Genomic DNA, 22,103 nt, shown 5'->3' on the forward strand with positions numbered 1-22,103 from the left:
TTTCATTTTTTCCTATATGTATATATAACCGACCCAGAACTATTTATTGATAACATTATCCTTTCCTCAGTCCTCAGTTGTACCTCTTTGTCATAAAGCAAGTGTATATATATGTGTGTGGTTCTCATTTTGGTCTCTTTATTCTGCACAATTGGTTTGCCTATTCCTGCATCAGTATCACACTGCCTTTGTAGTTAGCTTTATTAGTATGAACCCAGTAGCATTTTGATGGCAGGTCTCTAGCAGAAAAGTTAGGATCTTGGCACTAAGGACTGGGCAAAATAAGTAGCCTGGGTTCTAATTGTGACCCCACTACTCTTTGTGTAATCTTGAGCAAGTTAAACTTTCCATAAACCTCAGTTTGGTTGGTATGAGGATAAATTTTCAGGGAGGAAGAATTTCGTCTGCATTTCAAGGTCCTTCCAGCTGGACAAAGAACCAAACTGACATGAGACAGAATAACAAGAGAAAATCAAATTTAGTTTCATAAATGTGGAGAATGCACACGCATACACACACACACACACACACACACGAAATTCCAAAGATAGCCAACATGAGACATCCTGAGCTAAGGAGAGGGGCAGAACTTGGGAATACAAAGGAGAGGAAGGCCTTGTTCTATTAGTAGTAAGGCGACAGATGTTTGCAAAACAAAGATCGCCCTATAAATTTCTTAGGTAAAGAGGGATCTCTATTAATAGTTCTTTCTGGTATAGGCAGGCAGTTGAGGGGGTAGGTAGAGAGCTTTTCCTAAATCTGCTGTGTTTTTATTGCTTTTATTTTTTTAAAGTAGACTTCACGCCCAATGTGGGGCTTGTACTCACCACCCTGAGATCAAGAGTTGCAAGCTTTATCAACTGAACCAGCCAGGTGCCTCTTGGTTGCTTTTAATTCAAAATAATCATCATGCCAAAATGCCAAAGTGTCCGTCTTTGGGTGGCCTGCCTTTTGGCCCCTATAGAGACTATTTAAATTTTTTTTTCAACGTTTTTAATTTATTTTTGGGACAGAGAGAGACAGAGCATGAACGGGGGAGGGGCAGAGAGAGAGGGAGACACAGAATCGGAAACAGGCTCCAGGCTCCGAGCCATCAGCCCAGAGCCTGACGCGGGGCTGGAACTCACAGACCGCGAGATCGTGATCTGGCTGAAGTCGGACGCTTAACCGACTGCGCCACCCAGGCGCCCCTATAGGGACTATTTATATGATAGGGTTGTTGAATTGGTTTCACAAACATAAAAGAGTTTGGCAATGTCTCACACAGAGTAAGCTCCAATAAATATTTATGAGTGGGCTGTGTGTTTATTTGTATGATTTGTTTGCTTGTCTTTCTTTTAGACTAAGAGCTCCCAGAAGTAAGGGCCTGCCCTCCGTTACCTATCCTTCCCACTCCTTAATGCCTAACACGCTGCCTGGCACGGAGTAAGGGGGGGCCCAATCAAAGGTTGTTGGATGAATCAGTTCAGCTGCTGAATCCGCGCGAGCGCGGAAGAGGACAGACCCCGGTAAAGACTCAAGTGGGCCGAGCAGGAAGAACCTGACGCCAGGGGGAGCAGGAACCCGCACTCTCCAGATCTCGCGGAACTTCGCGCGCGCGCGTGCGCGCGGCCAAGTCGCGGGTTCTGTTTCTGACGCAAGCGCGAGGCGTGAGGAAGGAGCTGCCCTAGCACGCGCGGCCTCGCCTGTGGCATGGGAGTTGCTTCCGGGTTGCGCGCCCGGAAGCAGGAAGTTGGCGGCTTACCCTCCTCGCCCGGAGGCTGAAGTCCCCGAGGCGGGAGGAGCCCGAGGGGGCGCGGGCCCCGCATGTGAGTGACTGGGGCCCGAGGCCGGGAGGGGGGAGGCCGCCCTGTGACAGCCTCACCGCCGCTCCCGTCCGTGACACCCTCGCGCGGCCCTTTTCCTCTTGCCCTTGCGCAAACCTCTTTTCTGAACCTCTGGGGTTTCGCAGATTGACAGCACCGCCGGCAGCTCCCCCAGGATCGACTCCCATAAGACGTCTTTTCCTTGGCTCCGCGGGGCCGAGCAAAGCAAGGTCGACCCTGTGAGGGCTTGTTTCGCAGGTGTCACAGCAGTGTTCAGAACACCATCGGTGCTAGCGAAGTCTAGATTTCACTGCTCTTTTGACAACATTCTTCATCTTTTGGTATATGGAGTAGATTCCTGGCCCCCCTTCGAAACACCTTTTATTAATTGTTACCCGTGGAAGCTTGCCTTGTGTCAGTGGAAGTCTCGGTTTTTGAATTCCCCACAAAAGATTTACACGAGGATCCGCACTGGCATAAAGACCGTGAGAAGGAAGGTAGCAAGCACAAAGCAGTTTTTTAAAGGGCAGTACACTTTCAGGATGGAGTGGGCAGGCCTGGAGTTGGCGACTGCCCCGAGGCTACAGTTGTTTTTTCACTCCTACCGGTAGGGGGAACTTTGACCCTGCAAGGTTCCTGTCGAAACTGTCTCGGGAAACTGTCATGTCCGTTTCCCAACGGGGATGGCAAACTAATGCAAATGCATTGTAATGAAGTCTAGGGTTACTCTGGGGCAGAAGAGTTAGAAGCACAAGCCTTGTACCTGCTGCTCTGGGTCTTAGAGCCCTGGAAAGTTGGGAACCTTTTGCCCTCAGGTCTCTAAATGTAACCTGTTTATGGCCTTCCCTGCCTCCAGCTCATAGCTAACCAAGTGCCTACTCTGTTATTTCCCCTTCAAGGACTTGGGGCTCTGAAATCTTTCAGGTTGAGGACCAAAGTCAAGCTTCTGTAGCTGCTTCCTACTGAACAGGCAGTGTTTTCATTAGGGTTTCACTCTTTGATATCTGTCTGGGCCATGAGGAGGTGGTATGAGGTTATAGGGTGGAGTAGGGCTTGTGTCCTGGTCTCAGAAGGTTTGACCACTCCAGTCCAGGGGCTATAGTAGTCTTGATGTTTTCTTGAAAGGGGCTGATATCCTTGTTGCAGTAAGAGGTGAAGTTGGTCTTGTCTACCACAAGAGGAGATGAACTTAGTTATAAGATTAAGAAGACATGGTTCAAAAAGCAAAAGGATCACGCAAAGGAAAGGTCCCATGAAGGGAAGTATCCATGACATAAGACCCCAGGATAGGGAGATGGTGGATGTGCTTGCTGATAGGAGACGATGGGCTTGCGTTTGAAGTCTTTTGATACTTTCTTGAATAACCTGACTGATGGACATAAAAGCAACATTCTTCCTGGACTAATGTGCCCCTTTGGGCTAAAGTGAGCTATCTAATGCCCTTCGATTTTGGAGGACTACCCCTGAGAGTGACCACCAGGACAACCAGACTGGAGTTGAAGGAAAGCTTACCTGTAAAGGAGGTTAAGACAGAGTAGGTGGCTCCCGTGTCTAAAAGAAAATTAATTGTCCTACCTGCCAGTGAGTTGAGTTGGTGGCCTAAGGTTGCCAAGACTTACATAGTTTCTTGAATGGATTTGCCTAATTCTTGAGAGAGTGGAGGACAGTCCTCGTGATCCCTGTGGCCAGTCATAAGGCTGCTCCCTAGGAGAGCCCCTAGCAAGAGGAGTGTAAGGACCTCCTGCTTGGATATGGGTGTTTCAGTTACCATAGAGAGGGAAACTCTTTGAGTAACTCCTATGAGGGATACATCTGGAACTAACCAGGCCAAAGAACAAGTGCCCTTCCAACCATCTGAAAGGGTCACATATGCTTGAGTTCCAAAAATAGAGTCCCTTCTGAGGACACAGGTGAACCTTGGTTAGAACAGAAAATAAAGGCACTTTCAAAAGGGGCTCCCCTAGGGCCAGCAGTGGCCCTAAAGAGGACCAAAGCCAATATGAAGGTGGGCAAAGAGGTCATGACTAGATGTTGTAGAGTTGCATTGCTACTTTAACACCGTTAAAAGACCCACTCTTTTAATTTTTTTTTAAGTTTGTTTTTGAGAGAGAGAGAGAGAGTGTGAGCAGGGGAGGGGCAGAGAGAGAGGGAGACACAGAATCGAGTCAGGCTCCAGGCTCTGAGCTGTCAGCACAGAGCCTGATGTGGGTCTTGAGCCCAGGAACCATGAGATCATGACTTGAGCAGAAGTGAGACGCTTAATCAACTGAGCCACCTAGGTGACCCTTAAAAGACCCACTCTTAACCTTCCCCCAAAGGTCACCATCACCCCCCGTCCTTGGTCCTCCATGTCTCAATATTGTCAGGGCCACCCGTCAGCCCAGATAACCTCCTTCTTCTTCAATACACCTTATTAACAGCCTTGTCCCCTGCTGGAAAAACTCCTGGAACATATGTTCTGGGATCCTTATCAAAAGCTCCTCTTTAACAGTGTTAAAGTAGCAATCAGAAACACTTTCCCAAAAGAATGACTCACGTGCCGAAGTTAGGTTGAAATTATAAAGGCAGGGAGACAAGGGAATAAAACCCACTGGGGTCCCAGATGTTGGGTTAGTACTAACACAGATTGGGAAGGTCATATTAGAGAGTTTAAGTTGAGTATATAACAGTCCCCAAATAGCAGGTGTTGGGCGAGGCCCCTGAGCATTTAGGATTTTTGTGCTGTGTTCCATGACCTTTCTTTGGAAGTTTCTTGCACTTACGTGGGGCTGGGAGGTCCATGTTGGTACCCAGAGACGGGTATAGGTGAAACTAATGGGGTTATTGGTGGTGGCCCACAATGAAGCAGGTGCGGGAGTTACAATGGCTAAGTGGGGTCCCACACATATCCAGCAAGAGGAATTAGAATTGGTGTTGTTGAGATAGCGTTGAGCAGTATTAAGTGAGGGGGGCTACGGGGCAGCATGAGGCAGAAGTGGCTTGTGATCAAAGAGGTACCATACCTACGGATTTCTTTAAGGGTATAGTCTTGGAAGTCCCCCTGCAGGACTACACTAAGGTATTGGACATAACAGAATAGAGGATTTTAGGATTTATCTGAGATGGCCCGTTTTTGAAGAGCAGTTTGAGGTCTTCCAGTGGCTCACCGGTATACTCAGAGGTATCAGGGTTGTCCTCTTTGTTAGAGGTCACAGCAGGCTTGGCTCGGGAGAGATGGATCCAGCTGGAGATTCCTGGGACCTTGATGGTTGTAGGGGTGGATAAAAGAACAGTATAGGGTCCCTTCCATAAAGGCGTTTGTTGGGATCCAGGAGCTCAATCTATCCAGGTTTTAATTAGGACCTTATCTCCTGGTTGGACCAGGGATGTTGGGTTTGAGTGGGCTGGCTTTAGTAGGACCTGTTTTTCCCATAGAGCCTCTCAAAGGCACTGACTGAGTCCCAAGAATATATGAATGTTAGGTTAGCTTTGTTGGTAGGCTCTTCACTCCCATAACCAGACAGGAGTTGAAGGAAAGCTTACCGTAAAGGAGGATAAGACAGAGTAAGTGGTTCCCATGTCCAAGAGAAAATTGTCCTACCTGCCATGTCAAGGGGTCACCCTGGGCTCTGTCACAATGAGGGAAACAGTGAGTGGAGGAGCCCATTGGTGCCATAGGTTGCCTCAATCCATGGTGGTGACAGCTTGAAGGGATGCTGAACCCCTGATTGTCCCATTAGTGGGGCAGTCTCTCAGTGTCCTGTTTGAGGACATTAGGACAGGCCATATTAGGGAGCTTAAGGAACAGACATCTCTCCAGTGTCCCTCCTTTTTGAAATGGTAGCAGGCTCCTTTTGGTGTCTCCCTTTTGAGGGGGTGACCCTGGGGTGATGGCTGGCATTGCAAGGCCACCAGGAGTTGAGCCTGTCTCTGATCCTTATGTTTTTTCTTTTCCCTTTTTTTTCCTTCTCCTGGTCCTGGCCATAGAACACAAAATTGACCACCTTAAGGAGTTCAGAGCTTGGGATGTCTGGCCCTAGGGATAATTTTTGGAGCTTCCTCCTAATATCTGGGGTGGCCTGAGTGATGAGTCGACCATTAAGAACTGTAAGACCAGCCTCTCATCTGGGATCAAGAGTATGTTTAGCTGAAGTCTCTCTCAGTCTTTCCATAAAGGTTGTGGGGTTTTCTTCCTTTTCCTGGTTTATGAAAGCCAGCTTGTTATATAATTAATTGGCTTTGACTGGCATCTTGACATTCCATTTGTTAGACAGATTATAAGATGGTCTTGGGACCATTGCTCTTGTGCAGTGTCATAGTTCCAATGAGGATCTGTTATTGGAACTGCCATGTTATCTGCCAGATACCTTGCACTGGAACTATGAAGTTTATCCCCAGATTAGATGGTGGGCTCCCCAATTCTATCTCAGTCTGCCTTGGAGAGAGTCTGATTGAGAATGAGCACTATGTCCTTCCAGGACAAATCAAAAGTTAGTATAAAACCCTGAAGTCCTGACATGTAACTGTCAAGGTCCTAGGAAAAATCTCCCAAGTCCTTCTGGATTTGTTGGAGATCACTCATAAAGAAGGGAGTTTGGACCCACATGGTGGTTCTGGTTGGCTCAACTATTTCCTGGAGGAGACACAGAATTGGAAGGGGCTTGTTAGGACTTGACAGTGTTGGTGGTCTTGGATATGGGGCAATGGATCATCATTTTGGGCTATGGTAGGATTTGGTGGGGCTTGGGGAAGCCTCCTCTGGTGGTGGGGGAGGGGACTTAGGACTTAGGCCTGTGAGGAAATCTAAAGTGGACAGCTGAATTTTGCAGGTTTTGAAAAGCGTGAGGTTTGTTTAACATAAAGGCTTGGACCTAAGGGAACTGAGACCACTTTGTCTGGTCTATACAAAATAGGTCTAGTTTAAGATGGTGTTATAATCCAGTGTCCAATTGTAGGGCCCTGTTGCCCCATCTCTTAGTTTATATTGGGGCCATGCTGTATTGCAGAAAAAGATGAGCCTTTTCCTCTTTAAAGGTTGGGGGTCAAACTTATCCCAGTTAGTGAGGATGCATCCCAGTGGTGAACCCCGGGAACTGCCATCGGGTTTCCCATATGTAAGGGAATAGCAAAGAGAAGGGGAAGAAGTAGACACAGTATTCCAAGAGTGTCCCCTTGGAATGTTGTGTATCAAGAGGAGAGGTGGCCTTTCTACCTCCTTTGAAGAACGACCCTTCAAGGATGTCCCCTCAGGTGAGGCGCACAGCCCAAATTAGTATTATTGCAGCCTGTCCTTTCTTTACTTGCCTCCCCCAAATTGAGGTGCCCATGAGGGAGGGATCTGGTATATTTTATAACCTCTAATGAGTCCCTGAGTGCCAGGATGTATGCCCCAGCCTTCAACATCTATGTGGTTCCATTTCCAGATTTCATCCCAGGCTCCTCTCAGGTTTTTTTGTTTGTTTGTTTTTTTAAATTTACATCCAAATTAGTTAGCATATAGTGCAACAATGTTTTCAGGAGTAGATTTCCTCTCAAAAGTATTAACTCGAGGAGTTGGAATAGACACAAAGATTTGCCCTTACCCTCTTAGAAATAAACTCCCGCTGGAGACTGTGATTATCATGTACCCACCTTGGATTTAAGTATCAGAGGCTGATTGAGACCATCTTTCCGGAAAGGGAAGGGGAGGGAAACACGTAAGAAGGTGTGATTTGAGGCAACAACACAGAGGGAGAACTACTGGTTAGATGAATCATCCAGGAGATTGAATGAGTATGAAAATGGACCGGCCCAGCAGACGGAGAGGCTTTCACATATATACAACACGTCCTCGGGGTTTGAGGGGCACAGACTTTGTGAGAGTGATGGCAGAAGTGGTTTAGGAGAGGAAGAACTACAGACAGTAACAGTAGTGGCCAAATTGCAGACTGAGTGAGAGCTGACCTCCGAGAAAGTAAATCAGATAGGGATCCTCTAGCCTCAACGGGGTGAGGACTGTCTTACCTTGGGCAGTCGGAGTCGCGGCACCAAAAGATGTTACTGCGGAAAGCTTGCATGGTGTCAGTGGAAGTCTCGGTTCTTGGATTCCCCTCGAAAGATTTATGGGAGGATCCGCGCTCGAATAACGACAGAAGGGAGGTACCAAGCAAGAAGTGGTTTATTAAACCACCAGTACACGGTCATAATGGAAGAGACGCGGGTTGAGGAGTCACCGAGGATACAGTTTTTTCTAAGGAGGGTCTTGAGCCATGCAGGAGGCGGTCTCTAATGGAAGCTGCCTCACATCTTTGGGGAGACGCCACCTACCTGTGGAGGAGAACTTTGACCCTACAAGGTTCCTACAAGGGGAACTGTCACGGCGTCACTCCCCACCAGGGGGCGCAGAACCTGTAATACAAATGCCTTATAAAGCCAGGTTACCCTGGGACAGAGGTTGAAGAGGAGAACGCATGCTCTGCACCTGCTGTCCTTGCTCCGCTAGCCCGGAAAGTTGGAAACCAAATGTTTGTTGTCTTTCTCTCATTAAAACTAAGCTCCCACAGGTAAGGGCCTGCCCTCCATTACCTGTCCTTCCCACTCCTTAATGCCTAACACGCTGCCTGGCACGGAGTAGGGGGGGGGGGCAATCAAAGGCCGTTGGATGAATCAGTTCACCTGCTAAATCCGCGCGAGCGCGGAAGAGGACAGACCCTGGTAAGGCCTGAAAGGGGACGAGCAGGAGGAACCTGACGCCAGGGGGAGCAGGAACCCGCACTCTCCAGAGCTCGCGGGACTTCGCGCGCTCGCGCGCGGCCAAGTCGCCGGTTCTGTTTCTGACGCAAGCGCGAGGCGTGAGGAAGGAGCTACCCTAGCACGCGCGGCCTCGCCTGTGGCATGGGAGTTGCTTCCGGGTTGCGCGCCCGGAAGTAGGAGGTTGGCGGCTTACCCTCCTCGCCCGGAGGCTGAAGTCCCCGAGGCGGGAGGAGCCCGAGGGGGCGCGGGCCCCGCTTGTGAGTGACTGGGGCCCGAGGCCGGGAGGGGGGAGGCCGCCCTGTGACAGCCTCACCGCCGCTCCCGTCCGTGACACCCTCGCGCGGCCCTTTTCCTCTTGCCCTTGAGCGAACCTCTTTTCTGAGCCTCTGGGGTTTCGCAGATTGACAGCACCGCCGGCAGCTCCCCCAGGATCGACTCCCTTAAGACGTCTTTTCCTTGGCTCCGCGGGGTCGAGCAAAGCGAGGTCGACCCTGTTGGGGCTTGTTTCGCAGGTGTCACAGCAGTGTCCAGAACACCATCGGTGCTAGCGAAGTCTAGATTTCACTGCCCTTTTGACAAAATTCCTAATTTTTTAGTATGTTGAGTTGATTCCCCGCCCCCCTTCGAAACGTCTTTTTCTAATAAAGTGTGGACTTGTATGCGATAAACAGCATGTAGGATTTCAGAGTTATATGACTTGATTTATTGACCCGATAATGGGGTGTTTGTAATCACCATTTGCTACAAAAATCTCCTGCCTAGTGTTCCTAAGACCACTAACCTTGCTGGTCACAGGTTTTCCTATTTAAGAGCTCGTATAGCCTTGGTATTTGCGAGTATATTTAAAGTATTTAGTCATCGCTTGATAATAGAAACTACTCCCGGATGCTTAACTATTCTGACTTTTTCAGGTTGCTCATCTGGTTGTTTCCATGGTGGAATCCTCTATGGGCATTTCTCCCTTAATGAAATCGTGTGTTCAGGGTTTATCACAATTTCTCTCTAAGGAACAACATCCTTTAACCTAAATTCAACTTTGCTACGTTGAAGTTTGACTAAAGTTCACTTAGTCCAACTCGCATACCAAAGAGTGTCCATGTTAGGCTCTTTCTGCTTTGAACCAAAACAATTTTCAAGATCCAGTTTTAATCCCTGTTCCTCTAACAAGCTACCTGGCAACACCACAGAGATTCTCTAAATGAGAGGTTCCTATTCTCACCTAAACCCTCCTTAGGTTGATGTATTTTTAAAAATAAGAAGAATAAATGGTAAAATAAACCAACCATTAGTTAAATTAGTTTGAGAACAGAATGATCAGTTCCTTTGTATAAATTTGTTCAGACGATACTGATCAGGTTCCATGACTCTGAGGTGAATTTCCATGTCTGTTGTTAGTTTCTTCTGATATTTTCTCCACTTATCTCTGCTTTCAAGTGTTAAATAACAAAAAATTCAAACGAGTAAATTTTGAACATCTAATTGCTGTAATTAAATCATGAATCAGGCAGCATCCCATCTGACAAGTAGAGAGGAGCTCCTAAAGGGCTACAGGAAAGGAAAGGCTTTTCAAGGTAGAGAGTGAAGTAAAGGAAATTATTTTTTTTAGGCATTGCCGGTTTTTTAGGCAAGGTCATTCTAAGGGGGAATGGGGTTTATCAGTAAATGTTCTAGCACTGACCAGGAAATTCCATGTTGGCTGGGTAAAGTCACATTTCCAAGGGATTTGAAACTGCAGTTAGATGTTAAGTCTTGGTTTGCTCACTTGGGGCCCTAACCTAAGTGACACCATTTTGGGCCTGTGGTTTTCTTTTTAACACAAGGAACAATTTAGTGTGAGGAGACATGGAAATAAATATAATACAAAGTGATCAGAGTTGTGTTTAGGGTTCAGAGGACAAACATCAAGGCTGGAATAAGGAGTTCACTGATTGGAAGAGCATGGGGGCTTTTCCCCATGGTGGGCAGAGACAATTGTTTGTACAAAAGCAAAAAGACGTAAAATGGGATGGCAGTGAAGAACGTGAGGAAGGAATAGGAAATGAGACTGAACAGGTAGGCAGTGACCAGGTCATAATGGGAAGCTAAGTAATTTGAACTTCGTCTTATTAAAATTACCAAGTCTTAAATTTGGGTATTGGGACAAATGTTTTACATTCATCATCTCGTAATCCCTTCACAGCAGTGTTGGAAAGACACAATTATCCCCATTTTATAAAATGATGAAAACTCAGAGGCTTAGATTAAGTACTGTCTCATGACTATACAGTAGTGGAAGATTCACAAACAATTAGTGTTTGTATTTAGCTTTTTCCAAGTCCATTTGCCTTCTTAACCACCTTGCTAAATTGTTCCACAGCAGGACATGGGGATTCAAGGAAGTTGCTTTAAATAGACAAGTAACATTAGCTGATTTGTTTCAGAAAAATAATTTGTGGGGCGAGTTGAGGATGGATCAGAGAGGAGAAGGAGAACTGGCAGTATAGAGATTAAATTTATCTTTGTGATGGTCCACGGGACAGATGTTGAGAGCCTTGACTACCATTAATGTAGAGCTAAAAAGGAGATGATGAATGTGGGAACTATACAGGGAGTAGAATCGAGGATTTAGTGATTGGTTCATTAGTGGTGATGAAAAAGGAGGGGTTTTAAATATGGAGAACTGGTGTTTCCATTAATTACAAAACAATACAGTAGGAGAAATGGGTTGCGGGGGTGGGGGGGCAGGAATAATAAGTCAGTTATGGGCACATTGCATATAGGGAACAGAAGGAAATTTCTGCCAGAGTGTCTGGTATATAGATAGATGGATGGGTCTGGAGTTCTGGAGGGTTTTAGACTGGAGAAGAGATTTGGAAATCACTAATAGCTGGTAGTTAAAGCCAGGGAGGGAATGAGAAGATCAAGGACAACTGTGACGAATACCAGCATTCGGGGTATGGTCTCTGAGAAAAGAGAATTATGCTAAGGTTTGAGAGCACTTGAGGGAGGAAATGGCTGGCAACAGGAACTTCTGTGGAGAGGTCAGTTAAGGTAGTAATTGAGAAAACGTCCTTTTGACTTGGCATGTAGAGAGCCATTGGTGACCTGAGAGCTATATTAGTGGTGTGAGGGGGGCAGAAATGTGATTTGAGTGGTTAATAAAGACATGGAGACCTTAGAAACACGAAGGTGAAGTGATGCCTTTTTTTTTTTTTTCTTTTCTTTTTTTAAGGAACTTGGCTCTGGAGGGAGAACACGAGCACTGGAATTCTAGAGAGAAAGGATTTTTTTTTTTTTTTTAATGATAGAAACTGGAAAAGATGAGGATACAAGCAGGTAGAAATAACGTTTATTTATTCTAGAGAGAGAGCATGCAAGCAGGGGAGAGGGGCAGAGGGAGAGAGAGAGAAAATCTTTAGCAGGCTCCATGCTCAGCACGGACCGCACCTTGGGGCTCAGTCCCATGACCCTGGGATCATGACCTGAGCCAAATTCAAGAGTCGACCTTCTGAGCCCCCAAGGCGCCCACCCCTTTTTGTGTAGCTAGATGCATCTATTTTGCATCTTAGACTTGCCTAGCTGGCACAGCTGTTTAGTTTGGAAAGCTGAGCACCTCCAGGTGTTCACTGTCAAATCAGTGTTTAGGACATATTTATAACCATAAAGAAGTTCTGTATTAAACAGGACAAAGGAGAGGTTCGCATTTAGTTGGACCTCTTAACCTGTTTTCTGCAGTAAACAAACTTTTATTGTAAGTTCTGTTAGAGTCATCCTATCGGTTATGCCTCTGTCCTGTTTTTTTCCTAGACTGAGACACAGAAGGAATTGTGGAGAACATCTCATCAGAGCTGTCAGTGGCTTCCTTCTATTCCTGAGATGCTCCTTCAGAAGTGAACAGCCTCCTGGCTTATCGCCCCCCCCCCCCCCCCTTGCCTCCACCCTGGCCTCCCTTGAAAGCAGAATTTTTTCACCTCAGCACTCTTAACATTTTCAACGGGACAGTTCTTTGTTGTGGGATGTTTAGTCTTCACCCACTGGATGCCAGTAGTGCCCCTCCAGTTTTGACAGTCAGAAATGTCTCAGACATTGCCAAATGTCCCCTGAGGAGCAGAATCACCCCTAGTTGAACGGCTGTTCTAGAGCAGTGTCTCCCATTTGGGAGTGTGCCTTTTCTCATCAGGGAAGAGTTTGAATACTTCTGCACCAGGCTCCCACTCCCAGAGATTCTGGCAAGTCAGGATGTCTAGGGTGGTGCATGATACCTTGATTTTTATAATTCTGCTAGTGACCCTGCCTGTGCCCTTGCAGGTTAAGAGTCAAGCTCACTCTTTGGAACTTCCCTCTGTGGCAAAGCTCATTCCTGCTAGAGTTGGATCTTCTTTCTTTCTGGAGGTAAAGGAATTGCCTTTGCTCAGCTGATTTCAGTCAGTGCCCTCATACTTGATGCTAAGCCATGACTTTGTGTTTGAGGTTTTTTTTGTTTTGTGTGTGTGTGTGGTTTTTTGTTTTTTGTTTTTAATACAAATCGTTGTGTTGAAGGCTTTCAAATCTCAGCAAGGGAGCTGCTTTGCTGGTATGAAATCCCAACCCAAAGGGACAAGATTTTTTGTGTGTGCTTAATTGACATCATATCTACTAGATGCCAGTACCCCTCAAATGTGACCATCAAAATGTCTCCAGACTTTCCAAATGTCCCTGTCCAGAATTGCCCCCAGTTGAGGACCACTTGTCTAACGAAAGCCAGAAAGAGGGCTTATTATGAAGATCCCCACGTGCTCTTAGAAACTTTATGAAGTTATTGGTAAAGACCCTTCCAGTAACTTTGGAAATATGTCAAAATCTCAAGGAGAAAGGATGTACAGCTTGCAAAAATATAGTCAGTATCGTAATACCATTGTATACTTCAATTACCAAAAAAAAAAAGAAAACCAAAAACTGTTGTTTTTGTGATAAAAACTGGGGGTTTAGTGAGGTTTTTATGTGTCCTGAAAGTAGGCAGAGATTTACAAAGGTTGTGAAGTAGTCATCAGAAATGGTGATAGTTGATTTTCTTTTGAACCTCACTTGTACTTCTGTTCCCTTCACGGTTCTCCTAAAGGCCCACCAATATGATGTTCTCTTCTGCCTGAGGGATTACCTACACGTACCCCACCTTCCAATACTTTTCAGAATTTTTTACTGGAATCCTTTCCAGAATTCTCCCTGCTCTCTTTTCTAGTCCTTTAATGAGTTTTAGTGGATTTTGACTGGATGTCGTTGGGTAATTTATTGTAGTTTTTTTGAACAAACATTATCCTCGCTTGCTTGCTTGCTTGCTTGCTTGGAATATCTTTGTTAATTTCAACAGGAAAAAATGCTATCTCTGGAATCACTAGTCACAAAATCAAGATGTGAAAAATGTTGTAATAAGTTATCGCTTTATTCTTTTTCCAGGAATCATTGTAGTTGATCACTTGTCCAGTTCTCAGCCAGTCATTTGTGATAATTGAGGGGCATGGTGTTGTGGTTTCCAAACTGCCAGCTCAGAATAGGAAAATACTTGGTAAGGGAGGCAGCATGCATAAAGGTTAAAAGCATCAACTTGGAAGTCAGGCACACTTGACTCCACATCCTGGCAAGTTATGGAACCTTTCTGAGCCTTACTTTCAACATCTGTGAAATGGGATTAATCACATCTACCTTTTGGCAAAACAAAAAGCAAAGAGACAAACCAAAAAAAAAGGCTCTTAACTATAGAGAACAAACTGGTGGTTGCCCAAGGGGAGGTTGGTGGAAGTGGGGGGAATGGGTGAAATAGGTAAAGGGGATTAAGAGTCCACTTACCATGATGAGCGCTGGGTAATGTACAGAATTGTTGAATCACTATATTGTATACCTGAAATTAATAGAATACTGTATGTTAACTATACTGGAATTAAAATTAAAAACTTAATAAAAAAAAATCACACCTACCTTTTGGGATTGCTGTGATGATTTACTAAGATCATGTTTCTTGTGTGCTTAGCACGGTGCCTGCATTTAGGATGGCACAACTGGAAGTGGTCATTCAATGTAATTGGACAGAAGTCTTTAGTTTCTAGTGAATTGAAGTTTTTCTACTTCCCAAAGCCTTCCAATGCCCTTAAAATTTTAGAGCTAGAGGGGACTTTGAAAACCTCTTAGTTCAGTCCCTTTATTTTTTTAGGTGAGGAAATAGACCAAGTGACTTAGCCAAAATCATAACAGCATAGTTTAATAAATGCCATAGCAGGGGTAAGTTCAAATTCTATAAAAATACATTGTACAAGACCAGTGCTCTAACCCCTGAGCTGTAGGTCCTATAAATACACATTTTAAAAACATCTTTACTGAAATTTAATTTATATGCCATAAAATCCACCTGTTTGAAACGTACAATTCAGTGTTTTTTAGTACATTCACAAAGTTGTGCAACTGTCACCACAATTTAAGTTTTGAACATTTCTGTCACTCTAGAAAGAAACCCTTGGATCTACCGACAGTCAGTTCCCATTCTTCTCCACTCTGTGTCTGCATAACCACTAATTAATCTACTTCCTGTCTCTATGGATTGCCTCTATTATTAACTTTTTGCATTTTATTTATTTTTTTTTTTCAACGTTTTTTATTTATTTTTGGGACAGAGAGAGACAGAGCATGAACGGGGGAGGGGCAGAGAGAGGGAGACACAGAATCGGAAACAGGCCCCAGGCTCCGAGCCATCAGCCCAGAGCCTGACGCGGGGCTCGAACTCACGGACCGCGAGATCGTGACCTGGCCGAAGTCGGACGCTTAACCGACTGCGCCACCCAGGCGCCCCTACATTTTATTAATACAGTCTTACAACATGTCATCTTTTTTGACTGTCTCCCACTTAGCTTAAGGTTTTCAAGGTTCACCTATGTTGTTGATATCCATACTTTATTCCTTTTTATTCAATCATATTCTATTGTATGGATATACTACATTTTATCCATCCATTTAGTAGTTCATGGACATTTGGATCGCTTTATTTTTGAGCTATTATGAATAATGCTTGGATATCCATGTACAAATTTTTGTGCAGAAACATGTTTTAAATTCTCTTGAGTTCAGGGCGCCTGGGTGGCGCAGTCGGTTGAGCGTCCGACTTCAGCCAGGTCACGATCTCGCGGTCCGTGAGTTCGAGCCCCGCGTCAGGCTCTGGGCTGATGGCTCGGAGCCTGGAGCCTGTTTCGGATTCTGTGTCTCCCTCTCTCTCTGCCCCTCTCCCGCCCATTCATGCTCTGTCTCTCTCTGTCCCAAAAATAAATAATAAAAAACATTAAAAAAAAAATTTTTTTTAAAAAAATAAATTCTCTTGAGTTCATACTTAACAAGTGGAATTGCTGGATCATATGGTAACCCTGCTTAAGTTTTTGAGAAACTGTCCAGCTGTTTTCCAAAGCAGCTGCACCATTTTATATTCCCACCAGCAGTGTACAGGAGTTCCAGATGCTCAATATCTCCCAACTTATTATCTGACTTTTTTTTTAAGTTTATTTATTTATTTTGAGAGTGCAAGAGAGAGAGAGAGCACGGGAGGGGTAGAGAGAGAGGGAGAGACAGAATCCCAGGCAGGCTCTGCACTCTCAGTGCGTAGCCCAACGTGGGACTAGAACTCTTATCAGAAATAGAGTTTACGTATATTTCCCCCCATTCTATGGGTTGTCATTTCACTTTCCTAAAAGTTACCATTTGTAGCACAAAAATTGTTAATTTTTAATGTAGTCCAATTTATTTTTTCTTTTTCTGCTCTTGCTTTTGGCGCCGTATCTCAGAAGCCATTGCCTAATGGAGGGTCATGAAGACTTTTTCCCCTGTGTTTTCTTCCAAGAGTTTATAGTTTTAGCTCGTATGTGTTTGATACATGTTGAGTTAATTTTTGTGTATGGTAGAAGGAAGGGTCCTACTTCATTCTTTTGCATGTGGATATCTAGTTGTCCCAGCACCATTTGTTGAAAATACACATTTTTATTTATTTATTTTTTTAATTTTTTTTTTAACGTTTATTTATTTTTGAGACAGAGAGAGAGAGCATGAACGGGGGAGGGTCAGAGAGAGGGAGACACAGAATCTGAAACAGGCTCCAGGCTCTGAGCTGTCAGCACAGAGCCCGACGCGGGGCTCGAACTCACGGACCGCGAGATCATGACCTGAGCCGAAGTCGGCCGCTTAACCGACGGAGCCACGCAGGTGCCCCGAAAATACACATTTTTAAATAGAGTTGACACCATCCTTTTATCTGAACCTTGAAATGAAAGCCTATGTGGCCTAGGGAAAACACAGTCTGAGCAAGAGCAAAGAGTTTGGGGAAGGGATTTAGCCTTTTAGCGTGTGGCGGTTCCCGCCCCTCCCCAACCAATTCCTCAGTCTAGATTACCTGCCTGTTAATTCACCATTGGAAATCCAATACTGTTTTATTTAATTGGTTTGGGTTGAGGCCCTGGTATGAGCATTCATTAAAAATTCTGGTGACTCCAGTGTGGAGGCACACTTAAGAACTAGTGAACTAAAGGGTTAATAGCCCTACCAGGGACCAAACCGTCAGTATCAGGAGGTGCTGCTGGAAGGGGAGATAGGCTGAGGTGCTTGCTCTTCTCCACGGAGCTGCAGGAGCTGCAAGACCGTTGTCCTTGGCTCTACAGGTGGCAGCATCTCCTTACTGAAAAAATAGAGTTGTTCCACGTCAGTGCTTTCTGGGGTTAGAAGCACTTTGGGCGTGACATATATGAAATAAGACGACTTCTACATGTAAGGGAAAAAGAGACCAATAAAAGAGCATAAATCCCAAGCACTGTTTTTCCTTTGGTAAGTGACAGAAGATGTTGTCTTATAACACAAGCATTTTTTAAAAAGAACGATTTGATTGCATGTTACAAATGTTACAAGAGAGTATTCTACTCTGCCACTTTAGTTTCTACCTTTTCTTCTGTGGCCGCTGTGAAACAATTTGGCTTTAAAGTAACTATGAGAACAAATTGAATTTTGAAATTAGTTAAAGATCTTAGGTCTTTCAAGTATATGAAATACAAGTAAAATGCTCTTTATTGTCTAAAACTATATTTGCAGAAAAGTATGAGGACTCTAGCCTGCAAGGTCTGAACAGTCCCAGTGCCATGGTTTTTGTGTTGCCTGAAATTCTTGCTCTGCCAGTAGCAAAACGTGTCAGTACGTTCCCCATAGTAAATCTTGCAGTGCTTAGTTCCTCCTCTGTTGCTAAAAGGTGTATCTAATACAAATGCAAAGAAATAATGGATCAACAACACTCCATATTGCATTTCTTTTTAAGTAAATTACCAGTAGCAGACCACCTGTGATTGGTTTCAATAATCCTTTTGGTTGGCACTAGTGTTTCAGAGTCCCATTAGGGATTTATTGTGCTGTAGACTAGTGCTCCTCAAAGTGTCTGTGAACCAGTAAACTGTGTTACTAGCCCACAATTAAGGAACACTTAAAAGCTGTGTAGTACTAACTTGACCTAATCTAGACATTCGTTATGTTCTACAAAAGCATTGGCTTGCAGTGGATTGGGGAAAACAGGTCCTTCCCATGAAGCTCTGTTCTAAGTGAAGTAACTTTGAGGGGTGCCTGAGTGGCTCAGCTTTGGTTAAGTGTCTGACTTCAGCTCAGGTCACGATCTCACAGTTTGTGAGCTCGAGCCCCGCGTGGGGCTCTGTGCTGACGGCTCAGAGTCTGGAGCCTGCTTCGGATTCTGTGTCTCCGTCTCTCTCTGCCCCTCACCTGCTTGCTTGCTCGCTCTTTCTCTCTCTCTCAAAAATAAATAAAACATTAAAAAATTAAAAAAAAATAAAGGAAGTAACTTGGAGGAAGAAGGTATTTTAAAGAAACCATCTTTCTTTTTACATTTACTTTCTTTCTCTCAGGGATTTTGTATTGGAAGACATGGATCTTGCTGCCAATGAGCTCAGCATTTATGACAAACTTTCAGAGACTGTTGATTTGGTGAGACAGACAGGCCATCAATGTGGCATGTCAGAGAAGGCAATTGAAAAATTTATCAGACAGCTGCTGGAAAAGAATGAACCTCAGAGGGGACCACCCCAGTATCCTCTCCTTATAGCCATGTATAAGGTAAAAACGTGTTTTGACTTGGAGATTCCTTAAACAGAGCACAAACTCTTCAACTTTCTCCCCAAATTTTACTGTTGACTGTTCTACCATCTAACCTTAGTTTTCCTATGAATAAGTTGGCCTTTGCTCTTGTTACCATGAGTTACTAGGAAATTTGACCCATTTTGTTAAATATCCATGATGAAAGCTATATATTTATAATTAAACTGTATTTGTGTATACTTTTTAATGGAGGACATAGCCCCATAGAAGCCTGGTGCTGAATGGCTCAGTTGGTGGAGCATGCAACTCTTGATCTCCGGGTCGTGAGTTCAGGTCCCACTCTGGGCATAGAACCTACTTAAAAAAGAAAAAAAAAAAAAGAAGAAGGTTGGTGAGCCTTGCAGTTCTCATAGTTCTCAAACTTTAAATGTATTTCATTCAGGAGTGAATGTAGCCAATTTGGCAATAAATTATATTAAAAAAAATAAAATATAAATAAAATAAATTTAAAAAATGAAACTATAAAAGGTTTAAAAAATGAATGCAAATGGCTTGTTTATGAAAATGGATTAGTTCCTAAGGCATAGTGAAAATAATGGAAGAGGCTGGGGTTTTTGGTTTGTTTTGTTTCTTTTTTTTCTTGGCATTAAAGTATTTTGTTTGCTGGGACAATTATTAATCCTTCTCCTGTCTTCCCTTATAGGTCCTTGTAACCCTGGGATTAATCTTGCTCACTGCCTACTTTGTGATTCAACCTTTCAGCCCATTACCACCTGAACCGGTGCTTTCTGGAGCTCACACCTGGCGCTCACTCATCCATCACATTCGGCTGATGTCCTTGCCCATTACCAAGAAGTATATGCCAGAAAATAAGGGAGTTCCTCTGCATGGGGGTGATGAAGACAGACCCTTTCCAGGTAGAATCCTGCATTTTACTACTTACACGGTGTTCTTGACAGTGTATGATGGGAAAGGAAATAACATGTACTGACATCTAATGAGAGACACTTTCCCACTTTTGTCTTTAAAAAATTTTTTTTTGTTTTTATTTTTGAAAGAGAGAGAATGAGCTTGAGTGGGGAGGGGGAGAGAGAGAGAGACAGACAGACAGACAGACAGACACAGAAAGACACAGAATCCAAAGCAGGCTCCAGGTTCTGAACTGTCAGCACAGAGCCCAACGCGGGGCTCGAACTCACAAACTGTGAGATCATGACCTGCACTGAAGTCGGACATTCAGCCGACCTGAGCCACCCAGACACCCCTCAATTTTGTCTTATTTAATTCAGTCCCCACTAAAACTCTATTTGATAGGGGTTTTTTTGGGTTTTGTTTTTTTGTTTTTGGTTTGTTGTCCCTGTCTTGCAGATTGAGGAACTGAGGCTCAGAGAGATTAAGAAACTTGCCAGAAAAACACTCCTGGGGGAGCCAAATGCAAACCCCTTGATTCCAAAGCACACATGGTGGGGATGAGTATTTTTGTTTATAAGGAAAATTTCAGTGTATCTTATTCTACCCTTTTCTCTCCTGTGATCCCTATCCATAATAGATATTTTAATAAATAGCTATTGATTTATTGAAAACATCTGAGTCCAGCTTGCTTTTAACCAGATCCTCGAATAGTCCTTAGCTTGTTGGGCTGGGTTTTTGTCCCACTTTGTCTTACTCTTTCAGTATAGTGTTTTCTCTGCCTCACGGTATGCTTAGTGCTCCTAAGTGTGCAGTTTTGCCGATAAGTTGAATTTAAGAAACATTTAAATTTAGTAACAGTGTATCAGTGGGAGCACAGGAATTTCTGGTCTGACATACCATTTGAGGAGTTTCCTTTTGCGAAGATTGTAACGTGTGATAAGACTTGAAATTTACCTTTTTTTTTTTAATGTTTATTTTTGAGAGACAGAGTACGAGTGGGGGAGGGGCAGAGAGAGAGGGAGACACAGAATCGGAAGCAGGCTCCAGGCTCTGAGCTGTCAGCACAGAGCCCAATGTGGGACTTGAATCCATGAACCTCGAGATCATGACCTGAGCTGAAGTTGGACGTTTAACTGACTGAGCCATCCAGGTGCCCCTGAAATTTGCTTTTTGAGAAATAACAGAGGGCATTTTATTTTATTTTTTTTTTTTAAGTTTATTTATTTTGAGAGAGACCTTGAGCTGAGGAGATGTAGAGAGAGGGGGAGAGAAAGAATCCCAAGCAGGCTCTACACTGTGAGTGCGGAGCCTGATGTGGGGCTCAAACTCATGAACTGTGAGATTATGACCTGAGCCAAAGTCAAGAGTCAGGTGCTTAACCAGCTGAGCCACCCAGGTGCCCTGCATTTTATTATTTTGGTGGTATTCATCTTATTTGCCCGGATAAAGGAATATGGAAATTAATTTCAGAAGTGTATTATGGGAGTGTTTGTGTAACTGTTCTGAAACCTTTAGATTCCAACATAACTGGAATCTAAACTGTTTAGGAAGCATGCTTTCTCCTCAATGTTGCCTTCAGAAAAATTTTCCTAGTGGAAGCTACACTTTATAATGTTACTCTTTTCTCTTTTTTAACTTTTTTTTTTTTTTTTTTTTTTTTTTTTGAGAGTATGAGAGAGAGAGGGGAAGGGAGCTCAAGCTGGGGACGGATAGAGAGAGAGAATCTTAAGCAAGCTCCAAGCCCAGTGCAAAGCCTGACATGGGGCTTCATCCCTCGACCATGAGATCATGACCTGAGCCCAAATCAAGAGTCAGGCGCTTAACCAACTGAACCACCCAGGCACCTTTATAATGTCACTCCTTAAGCCAAGATCTAATCAGTCATAAAAATCCCTTGTATTGAGTCTCCTTTGAAAGCTATTTTTGTACACTTGAGGAAATTATGGAAAGATTTTCAAAATTATGCTAAAATCAGAGGAAGGGAACATTGTAAAGCAAAAAGCCTTGTGAGGTTTTTTTGGTTTTTGTTTTTTTTTTTTTTTTTTTAGTTAGCTCATATGTATAGAGTTTTTAATTCCAGATATAATTTCCTTCTATTTTTGAAATGTCATCAACAAAGCTTAAAAAAAAAAAAAAAAGTGATGTTTCCAACTCCTCTGTCAGAAAGGTCCAGAGCACATGGGGGAAAGACCCAGAGAAACTTGTCAGGCCAGCCTGATGCTCCTTCCTCACACCTCACACGCATCAACGCATCAGCCTCCTTTCCTGTCTTCCTCTCACTGCCTCCCTAAAGGCATCTTCTGCCCTTTGGCACATAGAGATCAAGTCAGCAGTTTTTAGGACCAAATTGATGGCGGTTACTCTGTTTCTCCCTGTCCTGTAAGGGAAATTTCCTTAGGCTATTGAGTTAGGAAGTGACAGTTGATGGACCACTATTGCTCATTCTGTAAATCAGAGTCTAATAATTCAAGAAACCTTCGTGTCTTGTCAATAAGCCTAACTATTGGGTTCACTCCAAATGAGTATTTTGCCTTGCAGGTGGCAACTGAATTCTTGGAGCTCAGTTGTAAGGAGAGAGCATTGGAAGGGTGTGGTTTTTAGCTC

General features: G+C 44.1%; 1 protein-coding gene across 8 annotated transcripts in view; it reads left to right on the top strand.

Moving 5' to 3' along the window:
- Positions 1-1,657: 1,657 nt before the first annotated feature.
- Positions 1,658-22,103, top strand: part of C6H6orf89 (chromosome 6 C6orf89 homolog) — a 45,530-nt gene continuing 25,084 nt past the window's right edge. For 2 of the 8 annotated variants that reach the window (XM_058733749.1, XM_058733751.1), the window contains exons 1-3: positions 12,804-12,887; positions 18,398-18,605; positions 19,291-19,504. In XM_058733749.1, coding sequence (XP_058589732.1) covers positions 18,417-18,605; positions 19,291-19,504 — 403 coding nt within the window. In that variant the 5' untranslated portion in view covers positions 12,804-12,887; positions 18,398-18,416. Of the gene's footprint in view, positions 1,809-8,607; positions 8,774-12,803; positions 12,888-17,158; positions 17,322-18,397; positions 18,606-19,290; positions 19,505-22,103 lie in introns of those variants that run through there. The other 6 variants (XM_058733756.1, XM_058733755.1, XM_058733750.1 and 3 more) reach the window with 6 other exon arrangements.

This window comes from Neofelis nebulosa, chromosome 6, assembly GCF_028018385.1.
Source record: "Neofelis nebulosa isolate mNeoNeb1 chromosome 6, mNeoNeb1.pri, whole genome shotgun sequence".
In the NCBI taxonomy this organism is placed as follows: domain Eukaryota; kingdom Metazoa; phylum Chordata; class Mammalia; order Carnivora; family Felidae; genus Neofelis; species Neofelis nebulosa.